This window comes from Amphibalanus amphitrite, unplaced genomic scaffold (genome assembly GCF_019059575.1).
Source record: "Amphibalanus amphitrite isolate SeventyFive unplaced genomic scaffold, NRLGWU_Aamphi_draft 000997F_arrow, whole genome shotgun sequence".
Classification (NCBI taxonomy): domain Eukaryota; kingdom Metazoa; phylum Arthropoda; class Thecostraca; order Balanomorpha; family Balanidae; genus Amphibalanus; species Amphibalanus amphitrite.
The window spans coordinates 64,664-85,346 of NW_024882491.1; the positions used below are offsets into that span (position 1 = coordinate 64,664).

At 46.5% G+C, this 20,683-nt stretch overlaps 1 protein-coding gene across 1 annotated transcript in view; it reads right to left on the minus strand.

Annotated features, from left to right (window-relative positions):
• LOC122369000 overlaps window positions 1-20,683 on the minus strand; it is a 109,488-nt gene that overhangs the window by 21,177 nt on the left and 67,628 nt on the right. Inside the window, exons 2-13 of the mRNA XM_043343354.1 lie at window positions 20,016-20,162; window positions 11,607-11,825; window positions 10,613-10,821; window positions 10,098-10,320; window positions 7,695-7,863; window positions 6,977-7,155; window positions 5,432-5,587; window positions 4,983-5,144; window positions 3,706-3,892; window positions 3,338-3,475; window positions 2,037-2,233; window positions 1,565-1,761 (exon numbers count right to left, since the gene is read on the minus strand). Coding sequence (XP_043199289.1) covers window positions 1,565-1,761; window positions 2,037-2,233; window positions 3,338-3,475; window positions 3,706-3,892; window positions 4,983-5,144; window positions 5,432-5,587; window positions 6,977-7,155; window positions 7,695-7,863; window positions 10,098-10,320; window positions 10,613-10,821; window positions 11,607-11,825; window positions 20,016-20,162 — 2,183 coding nt within the window. The remainder of the gene's footprint in view (window positions 1-1,564; window positions 1,762-2,036; window positions 2,234-3,337; window positions 3,476-3,705; window positions 3,893-4,982; window positions 5,145-5,431; window positions 5,588-6,976; window positions 7,156-7,694; window positions 7,864-10,097; window positions 10,321-10,612; window positions 10,822-11,606; window positions 11,826-20,015; window positions 20,163-20,683) is intronic.

Below are 20,683 nucleotides of genomic sequence, written 5' to 3' on the forward strand. Positions count from 1 at the left end.
ATTTCTGATCTAGCCCACAACATAATAAACTAATCACACATTTTCGTGGGTTTAATTGCCGTCGAAATGCAGTCAAGACTCAAGACCCGCGACTCGCGGATTCTCCATGTCCAATTAATTAAGCTTCCTAAGCCCGTGGAGCTCGCCAAGCGTTTCAAGGGCTCTCCTCTACATACACAACTTAGCACAGCTTAGCTACAGCTACAGCTACTTAGCTTATGCTACAACCACAACCTAATTCTAGTTTCCTTTAAGAACATCGCATATGCCGATTGCGTACAAGTTTTGACACGGCAAGAAAAGCAGATTAACCCAGCAGTTGCTGGGGTATTTCGCCACCCACCGTTTGCTGGGGGGGGGGGGGGGGCGTTAAACGCCCCCAGCCGATAACTCGAGAACCAAAAGGCGTAGTGAAACGCACGAGGCGGCAAACGAAAGAACGCGACACGAGACGCTTCAGATGAGTACTTTAAATTTGAATTTTGAGGTCACAGGTTAGGTCAAGGTCAGGTCAAACACCTGAAATCGGGCTTTCAGTAGCATGGACTTCAGGACTTCGCAATGGGCGCCTCTCGTCATAAACTCTGTCAAAACGGTGCACAATCCATCATATAAGGCCTAAAAGAGTGTCAGCTCCATGCAGGGGTCAGTCAAGCATAGGTCAGGGTCAAGGTCAGGTCAACCGGGCAGGCACATATCCCCGAAAATAAAAACTGATATTCGCAGCCTGTGACACATGTTTTATGGGTAATTTGGGGCGTAGAACACGATGGTGACATTCATTTTATCATATGTGTACGTGTTTGGCTAAAAAAGTTCAATTTAAGTAATGCATGTATCATGGTCGTGAAGTAGTCACGAGAAATTGCCAAGATTCAGTGCAAGATTTTGGAAAATGCGGAGCGATAATCAATAATCGAAGATAGCCATTTCATTGTTCATGGTATTGGCAGTCTAATGGCGTTTACGGCATGTCTGTATGTCTATTCTGTGATTTTATATGATTTTTTTAACATATGCCGTTTTTGGTCGAAAACTCAGAAATCATGACGTCACTAAAAACTCGGTATCTCAAAAATTTTCCGACCTATTTTTTTTTTGAAACTTTGTCACAATAAACTTCAATTAATTCCCTACAGGTACCCAAAATTTGGCGCGCCTGCGGCGCGCCGTTTTTATGCTATGGCCCGGCGAAAAAAGTGGGGGCGTTTAACGCCCCCCCCCCCCCAGCAACTCGCGGGTTAAAATAGCGGCCCACGATCGTGTTTTCACAGGTCGCCGGATTGAAAAAGATGTGTGCAATGCTTGATGCTACGGTGATAATTCAACACCAGTTAAAAAGAGGCGATTGAAAGGACAGAACTACCGGTTGTTCGGCAAAGACTCCTAGTTCGGTAGACAATAGAGAGGTCATTGGGTACATACAAAGACGGTTATCACTGACAGATCAGCTGCCAGGAGATCAGAATTGTCTCAGAGCAGGGTGCAGCTCCCCACAACCGGGCATTGGGCGACAATGACGTCACTGACGGCTGTTAGTTGAGCTTCATCGGCACCGACTTACTTGGTGCTCTCTTCATAGCAGTAGATTCTGAGCATGATGACCATGTTGTGGTTGACGATGACGCGGTCCTTGTTGAGCGCCATCCTGAAGTTGAAGCGGGGACAGCGGTGGTTGGAGCTGTGCAGAGGGTAGGCTAGGATGTCGTCCAGCTTCTCTGCCTCTCCGCCCAGGTTGAAGTTGAACACGCGTCCGGTCACCTGACGACATCGCACGAGCCCCGATCACACGAGTGACCGGAGTTTTACCACGCTGCTCCCCGAAAATCCCGATAACGCTCCAGTGCAGTCGATATCCCTCGGACCATAACGCACTTGCAGATTCGAATACACCCGGATTGACATTCACCCATTTATCCACTTCACTATTCACCACCACTCACCAATAACATTGATCACCACACAACCCCTGTAGAGACCCGTTTCCTCTCCACGATACCACCGCGATTCAAACCAGCCTCGTGAGTCGCACCCACCTTGCAGAAGACGGCGTTGTCGGGGATGAAGCGCACGCTGTCGATGTAGAGGTCGAAGGTGGCCGTCACCGGGGTGGGCTCCGGCAGCCGGCCGTCCTGGCTCCGGTCATGGGGGCACCACGCCCCGTCCTCCGGAGCCGCCGGCGGCCGGGGAGGCGGCGTCGGGTCGCGCGGCGGCGGCGTGTCGTCGTCAGAGTCTGGGGCAGAGGTTCAGTGCTCGTCTTCAGAGTCTGGGACAGCGGTTCAGTACTCGTCATCAGAGTCTGGGACAGGGGTTCGGCGCCCGGTGAATTGGCTCATATGGACAGGGTGAAGATCGCTTTTTGCATATTATTGTAGTAAATAACTCATGCTGAGTTCATATATGAGGCAAGGTAAACATACATTCTGTATAGAAAATATTTTTCTCCCGTGTGGCTAGAGTGTAAGTGACCACCAGTGTTGTAGGATTGTGTCAAAACAACGTTATGGTGCAATGAACCTTTGAATTATTCGGAACTGGAAGGCTTAGCATTGAGAAGACATCACTTAATGCAAAACAATAAAATGTGCCTTTTAGCATGCTGTTTGGGTTTAGAAGTCTGCAAAACTCGTGAGAATCCAGCGCAAGAGAGAACAGTAACGATAGCCGAGATTGGCCGAGATAACCTAAGTAACCACTGGCTAGATCCCACAATGTACAACATAACTTTTTATAATTAGCCAATTACGAAATCCAGTTGCATGGAGTGAAACAGGACAAAGAGGCGATGATGAGTAGATAGTGGTAAGTGATATCCGTTAGAGACCATCAAGATACCTACACCTGCAAAGGTTGGAGGTTAACAACTGATTTATTTGGCACTGCAGACCGCAACACATGCTGGCCAACAGAAAAGCCCTCTAAATGGCACGATGATCCCTGACAGGTTTGAGTCGGCAGTGTGGACAGGAAGTCAGTTCCTGGTGGACAGCAGGTTACAGCTGTGACAGCCCCCGTCACCATCGTCACTGTCACATTGCTTGCGGCCCGTCCACTCGGCTAGGCCTTCTACTCAGCTACGCACGGAGCAACCAGTCAGGATGGGCCGGGGGTTACTTATAGCCTTGAGCTGGGGTAAGGTATGTACATACAGTCCTGGCGAGGTGGGATAAGTGATACGTCCATGTCCTCATTAACTGGACACCAAAGGTTTATGCTCGTTAAGTTGGGATCTGTGGAATGTCCAGCACATAGCCAACCGAATAGCGTCACCTACCCGTGGAATATAAAAAAGTCTAGCGTCCCAGGACTAAATGGACAGTGCGTGCCTTTAGTTTACCTTCTGAGGAGCTCGAGGCAGAGTCGGGAAGCGGCTCAATTTTCGGCTTCACCTCCTCCTCGTCGTCATCATCGTCCAGGTTGATGTTGACTGGCATAAAGCGAGGTCGAGGCGGCGACGCCGGCTTGGCGTCCTTCACTGAAAAATACGGCAAAATTTTCATTTTCAGTATTGCAATATTCGAAAGATACAGCAGTGAATAATCAGGACATGTGTTATCTTGGCATGTCACCGGCTCAAAGCCCTAATCTTGCGTTATATAGGATAATCAGACAACACTGGCATTGTCTGAGCGCGTTTTAGCCCTATAAATGCACCATCAGAAACTGATCCACCCCGAAACCATGGCTGCTAGATGCCCACCGTACCGGGCGGCAGGACGGTCTTCCGCTCGCGCCGGGGCGGGCTGGGCTCGCGCGGTGCGGCCGCCGGAGTCGGTGGACTGATGTAGTTTTTGTTTTCCGGCAGGGCCGAGTACTTGCCGCCAGTCACCAGATGCATGAAGGCCTTCCGCACGTCCAGGGTGTACAGCTTGCCGGGCTCTTCCAGGAACACCTACCCCGGTAATAAACAGTTTTAATAAATAATGTTATTAATGGTGAGAGTGCACAGAGTACTGGGATTGGGACGAGCAAGTAATGCCGTCATAGTACCGAGAAATGCCACTTGTCATATCATTGGCAGCGATAACAAAGATTAGTTGTGTAATGATCGCTGCGATCACAGCACAAAGCCTATGCTTTCTAATTATCGAAGAATATTAAGTGAAGAAAATTCCTCGTGAGTACCTAAACCAAAGCCAAATATGAGCATATAATCATAAAAAGCATGGCCACGATCAGTGTTTTACCAATGGCTCTAACAACGAACTACTCGTATGGCATAAAAATATGGCTTGATTCTTGGTCTACATATCCATTTTTATATGCAGCGACCAGAAAAACAACAAGGCAAAATTAGCAAATATTTCAGTCGCCAATCCAATAATTCAGTGCGGTCGGTGAGACCAAGGGTGAGACCGGGTGAGGGTGAGACACTGGCGGATGAAGAAAGACGGTCTTGAACGCTGCGGGGACACGTCCCCTCAAAATAAGTTTCTTTTTCTAATTGAAAAACTCGAATTTCGATTCCTTATGCACCGTTGTGTGCCTCAAAGCAAACTCTTCCGAATAAAAGTTTTTAGTTTTCTTCCAATTATAGAAAAGCGGCAAAGTTGCAGCGATTTCGAGCGCTGTGGGGGATGTGGGCATTGGCCCAAAATGCCCCCTAGATCCGCCGATGGGCGAGAAAAGCCCATCTTGGTTTTTCTCCACGCTGTACCTTGTGCCCTTGGGACGATGCTGAGACGGGGTTTTCGGCATTCGCCGAGAAAGCTTCAGTCCTGCCTCGTTGGCCCTCTTTGAAGCGTGCTAGTCGCGTCTCAGCACCTTTCCCTGGAAAACATTTTCTATTCCCAGCTCGCACCTCAATGCGCTGAGAGTTTAGAGCGGCAAATATAGCCTTGTATTCCAATGGGAGGTACTGAGACGTGATTTACACGCTTGAAAGCTGTGTTCCAGGTTTAACGCTCAAGTTTCGTCCCTTGCCAAGTCAGCATGAGCATCCCCTCACCAGTCACCCCTGGCTGCCCATGGCGCGCTCTGACCTTCTTTGCGCCGCTATAGGAGGTGGCGCGCATCATCCAGGGCCGGATCAGGTGGAGCACCGCCACCGCCGCGTGGAAGAGCAGCTCGCGGTTCCAGTCGCGCAGGAACAGCTGGTCCCAGAGCAGCTGCTGCGCCGTCACACTCAGAATGCCGACAAAACACTGCCCGCGGCGCGGCGGGAAAGGGTCAGCAGAGGGAGCTATCATACGGCACACTGCAGGGAGCTACAGCAGGGTGACTGAGCACTATGAGAGGAAATCGTAGTCGAAGGAAGTGTTGATAATCTGCTACGGATAATAATTACACAGTTTTTCTCCAGCGAGATATTCATAAGGAAACCTAAATAAATAACAATGGGATGCACTTCTTCAACCTATATTACAACACTTAGTTATCGATGCTCTGGCGCCTCAAAACTAAACTGACCAGAAAACATTCATGGTTTCACCTGCACAAGCCACTTGCGGATGAATATCTTCGGATCGGAGAACATGTCGACCTGCTTGGCGCTCAGCTCCTTGCCCTTCTTTAACATGTCCAGCATCTCGTTATACTGCTTCACGGCAGTCTTATGGTCCTTATGAAGAACTTCTGGAATGAAATCCTGGAGAATGCATAAACTGACCTTAGTTACACGTGTACATAATGCAGACATCGAAATCACGCGTTTTTATTAACGCTACATGTTCTGACATCACATTATTTGCTTGCCATTCATTCATGTACGGTTCATTGCCTTTATTACAATTTACACCACGGATTATACGTCACCTGTAAGAATTGGTGTTGCATAAGTTCGTATAGGCATGTACGTACTTACATATAAGACTCATAGCCTCAATCGGTTGAGCTCCCAAAGGTAGGTATACCTAACCAAGGTTTTACCAGAAAAACACAACCGCAGTATAATAGTAAAAAAGGCCCAGGAAGTGAAAATGAAGTTTCAGAGCCGACATTTCCAAACAGCAAAGGCCGCTGACCCTGGTAAGCCGACAGCTTATGTCGAAAAGATGTAAACGGCGGTTGCGCAGGGTCATTTACTGAGATCCGCAAACAATTGCAGCCTCGGACAGCCTAACCAGCCAAATGTGCACATCAACGGATATACTGCAGCACAACCTCAACCACAACATTCCACTCCGTACCTACCTGCCTATCTCCAAGAAATGCAAAAATAAGCAAACATTTATAAGGGAAAATCACGAGCGCATTCCAAATATGTGCCTTGTTGGACGTAATCGGAATATATCCAAGATTGCAAAATGTCATTGTTTGTGCTGAAAATAAAATATAGTGAATGGGAGTCACAAAGGCAATGGTCATTGGTCATTGGGCATGCATATTAACATAAAACCTTTACCAGTCTACAGCAGCTATCGATTTACCTTCGGAGCAAAACCTGCTCGATAACAGTCGTTAAGAGCTAAGGATTACCTACCCGATCTCAACGTTTCAAAAAAGGAACTGACAGTCCCATTTCACTTCCTTACAGCCTACAGATCATCATACTTTAGTATCTCTGCCGTTGACCAATGCTCATTGAAATGTCACATTCACCGCATAGCTCCAGGAGTTACTAAACATCCTTCCTTCAGCATTGAAACCGGACGCAGATTTTGATGGAATCGGTCACGCCGGGAATTCGTACTGTCAACACGACCTCTGTACAAGTTACGATAATGAGCGCAGGTAAATAAATAAGCACAACAAGGAATCTTGCATAAGTGATTAGCACAAACTTCCAAAAGAATATCTTGTTAATGACCAGAACTGCCAGTTCCATTAACTTCTAAGGCATGTGGAAAGCGTTTTTGCAGTGAGAAAGTGTAGGACTTTTAGAAATGTTCCGCTTTGTGGCACTTGTTCCCTGTGTTGTTGGTAAAATCGTGATGCCCCGTCCGATGGTCTCCCCCCCCCCCGTCCGTCTGTCATCCCACCAGAGCGATGGTTTGCGAGGTCCGCCCGGGTGCCCCCCCCCCCCCCTCATGCTCACCTGCATCACCACCTTGGGCCGGTTGCGGCAGATCTCCTGCAGGTGCCGGTGGTACTCGGGGTCCTTGGACTTGACGTTCTCGATCACCCTGTCGGCCAGCTTGAAGAGCTGCTCGGTGGAGGGCTTGCAGTGTCGCAGCAGCAGGTCCAGGTACAGAGCCAGCTGAATCACGTAGGACTCTGAGAAATGGAACACATGTGTCCTGTGGTTGCACTACCGCAGGTAGTACCGAATTCTGATAATGTGACGGTGACGCTATAACTAAAACGTCTGTCTTGAAACCGACCTCTTGACAACCCGCAGACCGCAGAGTTCAGAGCTGCGATGAAATCATTATAGTAAACGGCCGTCATAACCGTACCGTCCCTCATGAACCATGATATGAGTCATGATCTTTGCTATGAAGGTAAGTAGCTTATAATGCTTGAAATAAAGTAAATTATGCATGAAATAAAGTACAGTGAAGTAACTTATGATATGTTATGAATATGAAGTAACTAAACATTTGCGCTACAAGTCAATAATAAAATTAGATGTTATAAAGCTCCATGCCCTCGTCGCCAAGCACGAATTGAGTTCATGCTGAGTGTGCGTCCAAGCATGCCAAATCGATGAGTTCCCGAAAAGCACCCACACTGCGCTGTCTACGGGCAGGTTCTGAGAGGCACCAGCGACTTTTTTCTATAAATCCCCATCTCGGATCCCGGCGCACCCTCACCGGTGTCGGTTTCCTCTGCCTCGATGGCCAGCTGGAGCGGGCACAGCCAGTAGGCCTGCGTGTGCGTGAAGCCCTTGTCGTACGTGTTCAGCACGTTCAGAGCCTGAGCCGCCAGGATCAAGTGGTCGTCGCAGTCGAGAGGCCGAAGCGGCAGCGAGCGGTCGTAAGCCTGCGGCGATACACATCGGGATGCCTCTCGAGGTAATCCACAGGCCATCAACAATTTTACCGTGGACAGTCTTCGCACAGTTTTACGGATATTCCATGAGGGAAGAATCAAAATGTCTCCTTTGCTATTTCATGTTTGAACCTAAGGACAGCAATGCATATATAAAGCTTGTTTTACTGCAAAAGTATTAGGCTATAGGTTAACCAAGCTTAAAGGCTGGGTACCAACTTGGTGGGTAATTCAATTCACCTTTCATCGATAGAAAACGATCATGTAGCCGATTAACCGATAAGTCGTCAGAGAAAGTTGGATAACAAAAATAATAGACTCATAAAGAGATAAATACCTAGGTACGTTCACTTACATAAGGAGAAAATAGCTTATTATAATGCGGGCATTAAAATCCCTATACCCACGCCACTGATGACTGAGTTCGATATATGCATACTTGAAGTCTGAGCCCCTATACCCCACCCCATCCCAAGAAAATAAATAAATTGTCTCATTAACTAAGCGTATAAGGGAGAGTGGGTATATTTTGGACGGCAGGATAGTCCGGGCAAGTCAAATTCCTCGAAAACACTAAGAGAGCAGCAGCAGCAGCAGCGGTGTGTTTCGTCGCGTTCAGTAGGCCGACTCAGTAGGCCGGATACAGCGGCCAGGTCAAGGCCAGGTTCGCGGGCGGCGGGGGCGCTTGAAAGCGAGGTGCGTTTGCCGTTTTTTTTCCTTTTTTGAAAAGGTGATGTAATTTTTAACATGTTATCGTAGTGTCCTGTAACTGCTGAACTGCGACGGTTTGTTTTGCCTTATCTCGGTATTGCTAGGCTGTTGTAAACTTAACCTGCTGTTACGGGCTTGAGAATTCACGTCTGTTTACGAATCGCCATTTCACATGCTATCCGGACGTGAATCGTGATAGGATGCTTCGGGCAGTTGGAAGTGGGGATGCTTCGGACTGTCTGTAAGCTACACATCAGATGGTAAATGGCATGAAGATGGTAAATGATCGTTAAATGGTAAGCTGCACGTCTAAAACTATACCTTAACTACCTAAATGAATGCATTTTTAAATTGGTAGATATTTCGGTTGGTACGTGCGTGAGTGTACGGGAATAGGACGGGGACTTTCCAGTACCTACCAGATTTCGTCTCCCATATGGGTGAAAGTGGCGTTATTGAACATATGTGACGTTTTGACATCGGGTATATTGAGAGCACATCGTACCTGAATGAAACTGTGATGTAATCGAGAGGGCTGCCGACAGTCCGAAGCTACCCAATCCACTGCCAGACATCCCCTCACGGGTGGGGTACTTTCGGACATCTGACGTCACCCAAAGTTTCCGCGTCATCTACTATCGCATATCAAGCCAACTCCTTTATTTCGCGGTAATTATGAAGGTCACACATGGGACCAACAAGGGTACTATGTGCAGGTCACCGAACCTAGTAGTTACTGAGCAAATGGCCTCTAAAGAAAAGGTGTCCGACCTATGCCCACCTTCCCCTAATGTAGTCAAATTGAATACTTATGTACTATGATCGGGCTGAGCTTGCATCTGAGCCAGTTATGCAGGCACGGAAGTGACATCTGATGTTTGATCTTTTTTCTATTAATGCACAAGTAATTGCATGGTCAGGAAAAAGACTATGGTCACGGTCCCGTCTGCAAGGACCGCGAAGCCGCAGAAGTCATGTAAGTCGCCACCGCAAACTAAAGCACGACTGCCTGGGACGCCGTCATACACCAACGTAATAACCTGATGCTACCTATATATAACTTATCTATGTATAATGGACAACAGGTCAGGCCGACTCTCGAGCCAGCCGGATTCAGCTTTGATCTGGCATGAAACAATCAGCTTTCACCGATAAATTATTAGACTCGGCTAGAGAAAGGTGAGATTCAATCGCGCAAAAATCTGGTAGGTATTTTACGTGGACAACCATAGGCACGGTAAATGTAGTTAGGGGCGATATGGAAAACAAGTCTAACTAGGCGAAATGCCAACGCGTCTTTTCTAACTTGCCTGTTTGACCTTTCCTAAACCTTAGAGCATGGAAATGCATGTGTCATAATTATCTGACAAATGTCAGGCAGCTTAACGTAGGTTGCAACTGACTTGATGAAATCTCAAAGCAGTCAGTACGTTACGTAACGTCAATTAATTGCCCATTCAACTGGTAATACCCAGAAGCTACCCTTCCTGACTAGGATTTCGCCGCTAACTTGCCTCGATAAGGACGTTATCGATGAGCTTCCACTGCGGGCTGCGGTTCGCCCTCTGACCCTTCTGTTCCTTGGTCCTCTTGGTCAGGGTCTGTTTGAAGGCTGCCATCAGCTGGGGCTCTGCCTCCTCCACGCTGACGTGGCGCTTGTTCTCGCTGGAGAGGAGCTCTGTCAGCCACACGTGCCGACGCAACGGGCGAGACAGCAGCGGGAACTGGCCCTTCAGTCTGCCGGAGAGGCGGCCGGGCTGGTCATTGGGCCGGAAAGGAGGTGGTTGGGCATCCGATCGTATCGGTTAAAGGAACATTGAGGGGCTGTGGAACTGGTCATTCAGTCTGCGGGAAGATGAGGCGGGACTGTTTCACTCAGCTCCAATAACAATGACAATTGTACTGTTATTTAGCTAGTGAGCCGTGCACTGGCTCCTACCCCTCCATCCCCTGTACAAATCCTTTTCTCGTTTTTCCTTATACACATGAGACAATCGACAGCCGCCCCTCCCGTCTCCGCCGGGCGCACCTGTTGGGCAGCTCGGCCGACTGCGCCGGGTCCTTGGCGAGCACCGTGAGCAGCGCGCGGCCGGCCACGTCGCTGGGACGCAGCCGAGTGCGCTTCTTCTTCCGCTTGCCCAGCTCCTCCTCGTCGTCGGTGTCGGTGGTGTCGGCCTCGTCCGAGCCCCGGTCGCGGAACTCGTCGCGCTCCTTCCGCACCTTGGCCGACTGCACCTTCTGTGTGGGGGCGTGACGTTTGATCACGTCAGCACAGCTCGGCGCAGATCAGCACAGCACAGCAAAGGGCACCGCACAGGTCAGCTGGGTCAGCTTATCAGCACAGCTCGGTGCAGCGACGCGGAAATCGGTGGAGGTTGACTCGCAGACTGGAGGTTGCGGGTTAGATCAATTGGTTAAAAGGGGGACATGTAGGAGGAAGGAACACCACAGATTGAACCAATATTACAATAAACTTCGATTTATATCAGGGTAGTGAATGGTAGCTAGCAAGACCGTTTCCACAGATGAGACGACACGATATATTGTAGGTATTCAGCAAATGCATCGGCTGATAATAAAATGAGAAAAAAAAAACAAGTGAAAGCCCATGACAACAGGGAAAAGCTCATGCTAAAGCCGGTTATTCAAGCTGAGCTTTTGCCATCGGGAGTTCGTGACACCTCCACAAAAAGGCTTCCTGCACAGTGCACAGCGGCGCATTTTTATGGCCCGAGTTGCTGACGAAACTGACAGCTGCGGTTACCGGCGTGTCCTCTGGAGTCGACCACCGGCGGTCTGTCCGGTCACCACGCCGCCGCTCGGAACTAAGAAAAAGGGAGTTTGCGTGTCTCCTCTCCTCGTAATCTCAGCAACTTGTCAGGTACACGGCTAAGACATGACGATGCCATTTCCTTATGCCGCTAGATTACACTGGCATTCCCTAACAACAGCCCCCCCCCCCCCCCACCGAGTCAGCGCACAAGACCCCGTGCCTAACTCTTCCCCAGCAGTATCAAACTCGCCTCCTCATCCATGACGCGGCCGATCTCTGTCTGCAGGCCGGCCGAGAAGATGCCCTTGACCTCTGAGACGAAGGTGCCCAGCTCGTCGTCGCCGCGGTAGTCGCCCACGTTCTCAGGGTAGCCACAGTCGCGCATCGCGCCGCCGAGCTCCGCCTTCAGGTGGGCGCGCATCTCGCGCAGGTGCTTCTCTTTGACGGCCGGAGCCATCTTCGGAGGTTCCTGCGAGCGCAAGGGAGGTAGCCTATAGGTCAAAGGTGGTCTCATTACATGTCAAGTGCACTCATGCCATGTACTGAGTGCATGGCATGATGTGGCATGCATGACATGGCAGTATGTATGACACACGGTAGGTAGGCGTTTAGTCAGCGGGTAAACCCCTCGACATTAACGCTGTTATCACACAGGTCAAGCGGATCAAATCTCCAAAAGGACAGTTAAAAAATGGCTGAATTTTTCACATGGATTGATGACAGAGCCCGAGCTCTTATATAGCCTTGGCCGGAGCCCACGCCAAGACCAGCTTATTGCGTAGGCCCAAACCCCTACCGTCCGATCGGGCAACTTCGGGTTGAATCATAACCGTTGGAATGGTAGGTAAGTGTAGCGTCTGTATCATAGCAAGACAAAAACGTCCATGCAATTCAACTGACTTCAACTGACTTTGGCATCTGCCCCCAACTGCGACTACCCTCGTCAGGAGTCTCGATATCGAGCGACCGAGCAAGTTAACCCTCGCGGGCCCGGGGGGGGCGTTTTTCGCCCCCCCCCCCCTGGCGAATATTTGCGATAGCTCCCGAACGCTTAGGGACAGGGAAGCGAAACTTTCAGTACCTTTTATCCAATCGATTTGACATCTTCTGAAGTAAAAAATTTGGAACTAGCCCCCTTGATGACGTCACAGGGTCGATTTTTCTAGACCCCTGCACGGAAAACTTCGGCGTCACAGACGCAAACTTCAAATAGCTGCTAAAAATAGAGTTTTAGAGATAAAGACAAATTACGAGCACGGTTGTGTAGCGTTTGACCTAGAGAAAAATAGAAAAAATAGTTTTGGTGACCTGAGGTCAGAGTTCAGGTCAACGACCACGAAATGTGGTTTTAGTTTTTCGCAAATAACTTCGACAAAAATAGTCCTAGAGCTTCGGCAGTGGTACCATCGCATTTGCCTTGTCAAGCCACGTCGAATGATATATATATGCTGTTTGGAAAAGGTCAAGTTTCATGTTGACCTCATGTGACCTCGAATGACCTTTGGTTGACCTTGACACATGAAAGGTCGCCTATAATGGATTTGTACCCGCTAAACAGGGGACAGCTGGAGAAATCCATTTCCACTCACGCAGCCTTAGAACCTACCCTCACCACCGCTACTGAGATCTTTCAAATTCGTGCACATCTAAATGCCCAAAACACACATTTTCTTGCAACTTATTTTTTTAGAATGACATTAAAAAAACATAAAATCGGCTCTCACCTCGAGACGCGTCCACCCAGCCACACGACAGAACAGGGAAAGATGGCGCCCGGAAAATTTCGTCGGTTGGTCGTGTCACGAGCGCCATCTATTGGATAAGTTTAGCACAATTCGCCCTGATACCTACAACTTGGACATGATACAACTCTCCCCGCTCTCCCCTATAATAAAATTCAAAATTTACATTTTAAATTTTTTCTTTTTTTTGACTTTTCGAAAAAAAAAAAACGGAATATATGTGATAGAACGCGTTATTATGACTAACTCTAGCAAGTTTTAGCTAAATATCTTCAAAAATGGCCAAGTTATACGCATTATTGCAAAAAAAAATTCACAACTATTAATTTTTCAAATCAATTTTCACCACGTATTTGACATCGTACGCCAATATAAATAGCACCATCGTGTTCCTGAGCTCAAACTGCATCCAATAGACACCTTTTTTGTTGAAAAATTATAACTTCAAAATTTGACCTTTTTTGACCTGAAAGTGACCTGACCTAAGCTAAATTCGGCTCCAAATGACCTCGAATGACACAGACGACATCAAATTCGAAATATTTGGCCTAAATGGACCATAAAACATGTGTCACATGACCGACGCATGATATAATATTTTCGTGACTTGTGATGACCTGACCTTGACCTGAAAATTCAAGTACAAGTTTGGTACCCTCAGGGTATCTAGAGCATCTGTTCACGAGTGTGTAAACCCAAAATGAGCCTGATCTGACTTGTAAGACGGCGGCCAGAGCCCAAAACGTGAACAAGCCAAAATGCTAATAATCTTTAATTTGACCTGACCTGTGACGTCATCGGTGACCTCGAGGTCAATGAAATTAGGTTTCGTTCGACAGTTTTTCCGAGGCTATCAGACGCCGTTTGAATTTTGACGATCGGCCCAGTAGTTTCGGAGTTAGGAGGGGGGCTATGAATAGCCCCCCCCCCCCAGTAGGGCGTGTTATACGCAGACCCCAGTGGGGCGTGGGTTAAGACGACGTATGTAGAGCAAAACAAAGACCACCATTAGACTCGACGTGACGAGCTGCATCGAAACAATACCCATTTTATGCAAAAATATCAAATTTGAAATTTGACCTTTTATTACCTGACCTCCACCATCAGAAAGTGACCTAAACCGTTCCTGATGGTCTTATAACCAGCACTATTGAGTTGGAAATGAAAAATGGCCATAAAATATGCATCGCACAGCCCTAGTAAAACTGGGTTCATGTGCTGACCCTTGGTGACCTGACCTGTGACCTGACCTGGTATGACCAGTGACCTCTAATTGCAACATATCTATTAGACGACTGACCCCCTATCGCTGATAAATGCGTTTTGCTCGGTGTTAACCCGCACCCTGATGGCGGGGCCATTTCGGGCCCACCGTGGTTTTTCTTAAATAGCAGGAAAACGGCGGCGCGCAGGGTCACCAAATTTTCAATACCGTCCTTGGCATCAATTTGACACCATCACACAAAATTTCAAGTCACAGGTCACCTTAGGTCAGGAGTTATTGAGATCAAACTGAGGTCATGTTCGAGCAAATATGAGTAAAATACATGACATCTTGAAATGCTCACACAATCTACAATTTCAAAGTTCTTTATTTGGATGTTTAGAGAACAAATGGCGCTACAAAACTGCAATCTCAAATTTTGAAAATTTTGGAATTTTGACCCTCAAAAATAAAAAAGAAGAAAAACTCGAAAAATTCCCATCTTTTTCGAAAAAAAAAACGGAATACACATGATATTCACTGCGTACCTCTATCTACATACCCAATTTAAGATCGATACCTCCTTTTTTGGCCAAGTTATAGCGAAAAAAACGGTTCAAAAATGATGACGTCAAATTTTTGAACTCAATTTTTAGCAATTCTAGACCACGTAGCGCAAAACAAAGACCACCTTTAGACTCCCCGTGACGAGCTGCATCGAACTGATACCCATTTTATGCATAAATATCAAGTTTGAAATTTGACCTTATTCGACCTGACCTTGACCTGACCTTCACCAGAACATAACCTAAACTGGTCCCAAAGCCTGCCTGACCCACATAATCGCATTTGTCATGTAAAATGGACCATAAACCATGCATCACATGATATTTTCATATTTTGACCCTCAGTGACCTGACCTCTGTGACCTGTCCTGGTATCAGTGACCTCAAATAGCAAAATATGTGTTTTATGGACCATCCCTACGGAGATTTTCAATGACATGCATTTTACTCGATTGTACAACGCATTTCTTGAAATGCCTGTAAACGGTGAAAATTCGACATATGACCTGACCTGTGACGTCATCGGTTAGACTCGGAGGTCAATGAAATTGGGTCACCAGGTAGTTCCCCGTTAGGGTTAGGGCTATCCAACGCCGTTTGCCGCTTGTCTCTATGTTGCGTGGTTCTCGAGATCTTGGGGGGGGGGGCAAAATGCCCCCCCAATCAGACCGCGTTGCTCGGCAGACCCATCAGGGCGCGGGTTAAGGCGCATTCCCTAAAAGACCCGTGAACGGCAAAACATTTTATCTTTGACCTGACCTGTGACGTCATCGGTGACCCCGAGGTCAATGACATTGGAATTTCTTCAGCAAATATGACAGGGCTTTCGAATGCCGTTTGAATTTTGCGGATCCGTCCAGTTAAGTTCGGAGATACGAGGGGGGGGGGGCTAGGCAGTTAAAGATAACGGCTATATAAAGATGAATGATGTTTGCGGCGATAGAAAAGCACAGTTCTAACAAACAGTGTGTTGATTACTTTTGACCGCAAACGAGCCTTTGATAATTAATTTGTGTGTTGAAATACCATTTTGAGATTGTTTGATGCCTGTCTGTAAAAGCTTTACGGATTTATCATTTGCTTTATGATAAAAAAAAATTAAAAACAATTCCATGTCTATCAATTATTCTTAAGTATTAATAAAGAAAAGTAACTGGAATTATATAAAGCATACATTATACAAAAGTTTCCGCATATAAATAAGATTAAATTGCCACACAACAACCAGTCAATGCACGATTGATCTTTTATGTAAGTACCAAAAAAAAAACTAACTATATTTATATCCAAACGATCTGCCTGCCACGCCTTTCTGACCGTAACATACCTAACCTTCTCGAAACGAGCCTCCACAGTGTCACTACTCATCATTGCCTCGCCCACCTTTTGCGGCCGCGGAAAATACCGTGCAGCCTGTGTGATAAGATTAGCCCGGCTATTAGGTGAAATTCAAGGCCCTAAAACTACGGTAAAATCATGAATGAATTGCGAATACCGATGACTTCAGCTGCCGACACAGCCCGTTGCATGGTCATCAGTGAGGTCATCAATCAATAGATATGCTGGTCAAAACAAGCCTCATATACCAGGAAGTTGTCATTAAATTGACCAGCTACAATAAACTATCAGTAGGTAGGAAAATCCTGTTGCCTTTTAATTGCAGGCTAGCTGTGAATATTCTTAAAATAGCATTGCGTAACAACGCGTTCCTACCCCCTCTCACGGAACAACATACTGCAAGTGACCCTTATATGTAGTTGTCTGTCCCATGTCCGATGCCCGTCAATATTTTTCGTCGTAAATTCACACGGGGTAAAAGACACGGGAATTATCTTGTCTGTTCTTGCCCGACTCCTTCACTGAGCCCCGTGCAACAATACACGAATATAAATCTTATTAGACTCAAGTTGACATTTGTGTATGCAATGTATGCATGTCCTTCTCTATCAAGTTTGAAAACATGAAGTAACGTCTTTGAGATGCCTATACCTAAGTCTACGTAGATAGAAATCATGGAAGTGGCATCAACCTGTCTTTATGTAACCCGCGGTAAGCCCTGGCCGTTCACGACCACCCAGCAGGCGCGCTGGCGGCCTAACAACTCCTTCACCCTTCACGATAGCCTAGGAATGCCGAGAGATGCCCAAGTGGCATTCTGCATACTCAAATTATGCATACCTACTTGACCGTACCACATGGATCCGGATAAATAAATACAGTCGTGGAATCGTAAGTCAGGTCATGTAGTGACGTAAAGTCGTATTACACGTTCCACATGGTTATGATGCACCGTGGTTCAGAAAGGGTAAAATGAATAGGTATCTACCAAATTTCACCGAAATATAATCACCGCTTTTTGAGATATTAGACCTTTATTTTTGTTTTGTTTTTCTTTTGGGAGGGGGGGCATCGCTGTTCCTATATGACGTCATTTGGAAGCAATATTTGGTATCTTAAAAGTGCGACAGATGTTGAGCGCAGGGCAGTATATGTACAGTCCACAGCAGAAGTAATGTGGGGTTTCAGTCATGGGTATGTTCTGCTTCTGAAGCCTAGGAACGATTAGCCAGACTACAATGAAACTTTGAATGTAGCTTATATGTATCGTCACCCTTGCAGTTGCAACTTTAGCTAAATTGACATCTTCTTTTCGATCACTCCGCATTAAACAATCGTCAGTCTAAGCCAACCGTTGAGATTGGTAAAACCCTACATTACTTTAGCGGTGGGCTGTACATATACCACCACAGCAACAATTGTCTCTTACCAAGGTTTTAGTATAAAATTTGAAAATCGCTAGACCTACGCTGACGTTACAAAGTCTAAGGGGTATTCAAATGGATTAGCCCCTTACTGGATCTGAAAACGGCTGATTTTGAAATTAAATATCTCCGAAGTAAAGCACTTCTCGATATCCTAAGTGCCCAAACCGATAATCGCAAGCCAGGGACCACGATTTGGTTATCTCAACTCAAAACTAATGTTGCGGTGGGATGTTCACTTAAAGGAAAAGGGCCACCTTTAACATGGGGATTGAAACTGAGATAGCCATCTTGTAGCCCGTGTCCGAAAACCTATTTGTCCACCTCCTTACGGCCGATTTCGGCCTCCATTCGTAGTTATCGGCAATTTTAAAAGAAAATACGCCAGGAATGCGTCCTTATCCGAGGAATGCGTTCTTATCCGACAATACAGCCACCCGCGGCGAGGCTTTGGTTTTTTACCAATCAGCTCCAACCAGCTCAGCTTTAACCAATCAGCTTATCTGACACAATCCGACGAGTCTGTCTTCTGAACGCTGATTGGCTTGAGTGTGACGTCATCGCTATGCCATCATACAGTAGGTGCCGTAGAGAGTATCAACATAGTACCAATATGTTAAATAGTTTTAAATACTTTTTCGCGAATTGTGCACTTCTGGCACCAGTTTTAAAAAGAAAATGAAAAATAATAATGTCAAAATGAAAAACAACGATATCTTCATATTTCACGAAGGTGGCCCTTTTCCTTTAAAGATGCTGCCTCTGGTTTAAACACAACGGAAAACGCTCGAACGCAAATCATGTCATTGCTAAGACTTTCGTGGTGACATGATTTGCGTTAAAGTAAAAACTCTATGGTGGTAGCGGTAGATGTCTAGTTTGAGGCTGCCTGTTTTATATTCTTCTCAGGAAGCTGCCTTACCTGAAATGCAGGTATATTGCAACGCGATATTTATGGTCAAGTGGGCTTTCTAGACGAGCCGCGTGGCCGCACACTGTGCGATATCCGACCCATCCAGTTAAGCCAGTTTTATCCCATCCTGTCAGTGCACGACGCTTTCTAAATGCGACGGCCACGTCCCGGCCGGGTGCTGCGGTCCGGGCACGGTGACACAGACTCCATATTATCCTGACGGCTATCGAGCCGGTCTCAGCTGCACATTTGACAGGCGACTGCCCCGCGTGTGACACATTTCCGAGAAACAGTCTGGATGTGGACGGAATCATTACGAAATATTAGAGTGGAATGCAATAAGCACAGCATTACCATCCTGCACCTCTCATCGCTGAAGCAATGGACAAAGTATGCTTCATAACGGAGTGGGTTAAACAAATTTATAGCGAGCTTCAAGGAAAACTGAATGCAAACAAACCTTAGAATACAATGAAACATTTTCAATATTTTCTAAATATGTACACACGCGTATCTACTCTCGGCCCATAAAACGATTAGGTACATTATTTACTTTAAAGACTTCATATCGTGTGAATTGTGATACGTATGTACATTATGATAACACCATGATAATACTATAGGTATAATTTAGATAGTTATACAAAACTTTTGTTATTTCAAGCTGCAAAATTGGTATTGGTTGTGAGTAGAACGGAAGTGCCATTTAAAACCAACATCTTTACTGATAAAGGCATGAGACAAGTCACAACAGTAGGGAGCAGAAAAAGAAAATAACGTTTTTTATGATGCAGTGGAGTCATAAGCGTAGGAATCATGGGTGCAGTGGGTGCAGTGCACCTCAATAGTTTTTCAGTGGGTGCAGGCAATCTATTCTGCAGATTGCACCCGCAATAACCTGGAACAAAACTCCGGCTTGTCTCATCAACAATACTCCCACGCAGTAGGACGAATTCAGGATAGCATGCCCTCTACCCATCTTTCGAGGCATTTGCTACTCTGATGGTCTTTAAAACTTACTTTTGTGTTCAGGCGGAAGAAAAACGGAACACATAAGATAGGGCAGCTATCGACGACCCACTTAAATGTAAGCCTCCCGCCTGAAACCGTTTTCTAATATCGGTGGCAGCGCATACCAAAGAAGAGAAAGAACACGATACCCCATCCCGGTGACTTTTCCTATCCCCCCCCCCCCACTCCAACGGGGCAAGGCTGGGTTTCTGCACCCATGAACTCACAATTTTCCAGCCGTTCCTACTTCCTACGCACACGAGTGACGGTAACCCGCCTAAATAAATATACCATGTCGTTAAATATGTCATTCTTGTTATGTAAGTGACCTCTAAAATATTCATACGGGAGAAATCTTAGTAGAAAAAATGTAATAAAGATACTTTGTTTAATCAAAGCGTGACCATCAGGTGATAGAGCGTGAATTATTTGTCTCACAAGGTATGGCGTATCAGACTCACCAGTATTTTCGTGTTGAACTTGTGGTGCGGAAAATGCTGCCGGACAAATTCCTTTCCGAGGAGGCTGAAGAGCGCCTGCTGTTTGGCCTCGGAGCTCAGTTGGCCTTTGACTCGCGAGGCCAGTGCCTGGTTCACCTTCTCCAGAACCTGGCAACATACGAAATGGCATTTAATGTCTCTGAAAGGAGAAAGCACTCGAGTATCAAAGTGACAATGGTCCGATAAACAAACTATAATAGTGATCAACAAAATGAAGCTCATGAGTCATGACGTTCAGAATCGCCTATCGACTGTGTTAAGAATCTTTGAGGCCTGACACGCTGCCCATAGCGTTATCTACAATCGTTCCTACAGGGTGTTTCATAATGAATGTCAATTTTAAACTGGGGAGTTCAAAAAGAAAAAATGTGTCTAGCACGTGCAAACTTTCAAGCATTGTTGGAAATTGATGGACATTTTATATAAATAGCATTCGATGCCAAAGTTGTTGTCATTCTTTTTTTCAGAACGGGATAAGTCGGGTTCACCTTGCGGCTCGCCGTGCTCAAATGATTAATACGCCATTTTCGAAAGAACAGAAGGCGTGGATAGTGGTACAGCGCGGAAGCCTTAAGAACATCTACAAATTTATGAGAAAGTTTCGGCTTCACTTAAGAGTTAACCTTTCA